The sequence below is a fragment of the Trichomonas vaginalis genome, chromosome I, assembly GCF_026262505.1.
Source record: "Trichomonas vaginalis G3 chromosome I, whole genome shotgun sequence".
In the NCBI taxonomy this organism is placed as follows: domain Eukaryota; phylum Parabasalia; order Trichomonadida; family Trichomonadidae; genus Trichomonas; species Trichomonas vaginalis.
The window spans coordinates 11841164-11844539 of NC_067203.1; the positions used below are offsets into that span (position 1 = coordinate 11841164).

Here is a 3376-nt window from a genome sequence, read left to right on the forward strand (position 1 = left end):
AACTTGTTATGATTATATTTTTTTTTAAACATGTTATGTTATTTTTAATTTATATAACATTTTTATATAGATATGAATATAGAATCGCGTATGTAGAATCATATTGATATGGAGCGGATGCGCGGTTATATAAATCTAATATAGATTGAAGTCATTTTTGACAGGAATAATGTATAATATACAGGAATAATGTATGAATACAGGAATATTGATCTCAAGAGAGGCAACATTCGATATGAAAGTTTCCTCTGTCGAGAAACTTCCTCACACCTCAAGAGATGCGAAGAACTTTTGACAGGCAAAGTGCAATATTGATAGGTGATTGCACTTTGCCTGTCACATACATCTCGACAGAGGCAACATTCGATATGAAAGTTTCCTCTGTCGAGAAACTTCCTCACACCTCAAGAGATGCGAAGAACTTTTGACAGGCAAAGTGCAATATTGATAGGTGATTGCACTTTGCCTGTCACATACATCTCGACAGAGGCAACATTCGATATGAAAGTTTCCTCTGTTGAGAAACTTCCTCACACCTCAAGAGATGCGAAGAACTTTTGACAGGCAAAGTGCAATATTGATAGGTGATTGCACTTTGCCTGTCACATACATCTCGACAGAGGCAACATTCGATATGAAAGTTTCCTCTGTTGAGAAACTTCCTCACACCTCAAGAGATGCGAAGAACTTTTGACAGGCAAAGTGCAATATTGATAGGTGATTGCACTTTGCCTGTCACATACATCTCGACAGAGGCAACATTCGATATGAAAGTTTCCTCTGTCGAGAAACTTCCTCGAAACTCAAATTTTTCTTTAGAACTACAATATCTTAACAATTAGCTCATCAAAACACAACCTATAAACTTTAATTTTTACTTTTGTTTTTTTCAATATATGAACTAAATTTTTTTTTTCAAATTACTCCCACACTGGGAAAAGTATTTTAACTCAGATGTTGCCAACCTCTTCATCATTGCATTAACAAGTGCTTTGACTTAGAGGTTGCCAGCCTCTTCATCATTGCATTAACAAATGCTTTGACTCAGAGGTTGCCAACCTCTTCATCATTGCATTAACAAGTGCTTTGACTTAGAGGTTGCCAGCCTCTTCATCATTGCATTAACAAGTGCTTTGACTCAGAGGTTGCCAGCCTCTTCATCATTGTAAAAATGTATTACCGCTTTTTTTTTTAATTCAATCGTAACATCTCAATTATCCCGCCAAAAATTATTGGGTCTAAATTGGTTTTTATTATTATTTTCAGAAACAAACTAACTTGTTTTTTAGGAATTTATCATTCATAAAGTCTTTATGATATATTTTCAACTTATAATGAATATGAAATTATAATTGTTACCCTACTTTTCCAACATTTAGAAAACATGCATGACCCCCTACCCAGGGTCCAAAAATTGGTATTTTCTGCGCTCAGGCAACATGAGTTTTTGGGCCGCCAAATGAATAGCTCAAATAGTTTCCTCATATAGAGACATGCTTATGCTTAGAGTTTGAAGGGAATCTAAAGTGATTTTTTTCTGCATTTCGAAATCTAATGCAATCTTAAAATCATGATTAAACTGCGAATCTGGGCGCAATTTTTTAATATGTTAATATATGAAGGTACTCCTACTACTGCGAATGCTTCAAATGAAAATTCAAGAAATCAGATTAATTTGATCACATTAGTATAGTAGTGGTCAATCCAAAAACTCATATGTTGATATATAACCTATAGATGATAATTATCGACTCTTCATTGAAATGCATAAGATTTAATAATCTCATAAATATTCTTTTTAATTTTCAGTATTTCGTGTGCATTTAGATTGCATATACCTGTATATGATATTTCTAGAATGTTTTGGTTAGATATTAAGTTTTTTAGATTAATATTTTAACATTTTGATAAAACAAGCAATTGTTCCATTTTGGAATCGCGATTGAACTCTAGTTTGACTAATATGATGTTGTATGATCAAATAAATTCTAACTTCATGAGATAAATTTTGAAATTAGAAAATGCGATATCTGACTCAAATATTTATCTGAGCACATTTAACATTCAATTATAAACTAAAGTAATATACAGCAGATTCGATTTGGCTTATATTTTAAATATTCAACAAATAATCTTATAAAATTGTGCTATTCACGTTTCTCAAAGATGAATTAAGCATTTACAACTTGTGCATTGATGGAATTAGATATGGATTCTAATGTTAATCGATATTTTGTAAATTGATATATATTTTATCATGGTTTGACATTTGATCGTGTTGAAACCGGAATTGCAATATGCATCATCTATATATATAATTGTCAAAATATGAGCTATAGATTTTTAAATTATGCTCCTGATTATGAGTGACTTATATGATTATATTGAATTGAGTAGTAAGAATCATAAATATTAGAATATTACGATAATGTATTATAACCTTATAGAAGCTTAAGGCTAAAAATGATGATGAAAATGTAGCTCAAATTTAAGTCTAAAATTTTGAAAAAATTAAGTGCTTATGATAGTATGACGATATTGGTGTTTGAATGTAAGAAATTAGAGATGTATTAGAAGCATTATGAGAAAATAATAAGATATAAAAACAAATTTTATGAAATAATTTAAGTTATAAGAGGTGTTAACATTGGTAATGTGTGAATAGAGAGGAAGCACCTTGATCACGAAGAAGGAAGCACTTTGACTGAGAGAGAAGTGCATTTGTTGAAGAGAGGAAGCACCTTGATGAAGAGAGGAAGCATCTTGATCAAGAGAGGAAGCACTTTGTTGAAGAGAGGAAGCACTTTGATGAAGAGAGGGAAGCACTTGATGAAGAGAGAGGAAGCATCTTGATCAAGAGAGGAAGCATCTTGATCAAGAGAGGAATCACTTTGTTGAAGAGAGGAAGCACCTTGATCAAAGAGAGGAAGCACTTTGATGAAGAGAGGAAGCACTTTGTTGAAGAGAGGAAGCACCTTGATGAAGAGAGGAAGCATCTTGATCAAGAGAGGAAGCACTTTGTTGAAGAGAGGAAGCACTTTGATGAAGAGAGGAAGCACCTTGATCAAGAGAGGAAGCATCTTGATCAAGAGAGGAAGCTGCATGATGGAGTGAGGAAGTTAGTATACATAAGTCGTGTAGCGGAGGCACTGGCGTTCCTCCATACGCAATACTTGTGAATTTGAGGGATAACATCTGCTTTCAAAGAAGTTCTTTATAGGTTTCTCGTTTAAAGTTCCTTTTGTTGGATTTATACAAACAGTATGGTTCTTATTGTCTTGAAACAGAAACTCATCTGTCATTGGGTTAAATGTCAGTTTTAAGTTTCCTTCTTTCAATGACTCAGATATCTTAAGATAGTTTGAAAAGTTTGTTG

The 3376-nt window shown here is 33.0% G+C and overlaps 1 protein-coding gene across 1 annotated transcript, besides 1 other annotated feature; it reads right to left on the reverse strand.

Annotated features, from left to right (window-relative positions):
• Nucleotides 1-1205: 1205 nt before the first annotated feature.
• Nucleotides 1206-1358: a mobile genetic element.
• Nucleotides 1359-2681: 1323 nt separating this feature from the next.
• Nucleotides 2682-3104, reverse strand: TVAGG3_0971270 (SLEI family protein family; the record flags this gene model as incomplete). The annotated part of the gene is made up of 1 exon (XM_051253690.1): nucleotides 2682-3104. The coding sequence occupies one exon, from the start codon at nucleotides 3102-3104 to the stop codon at nucleotides 2682-2684; it is 423 nt and encodes a 140-aa protein (XP_051079264.1).
• Between the last annotated feature and the right edge of the window lie 272 nt (nucleotides 3105-3376).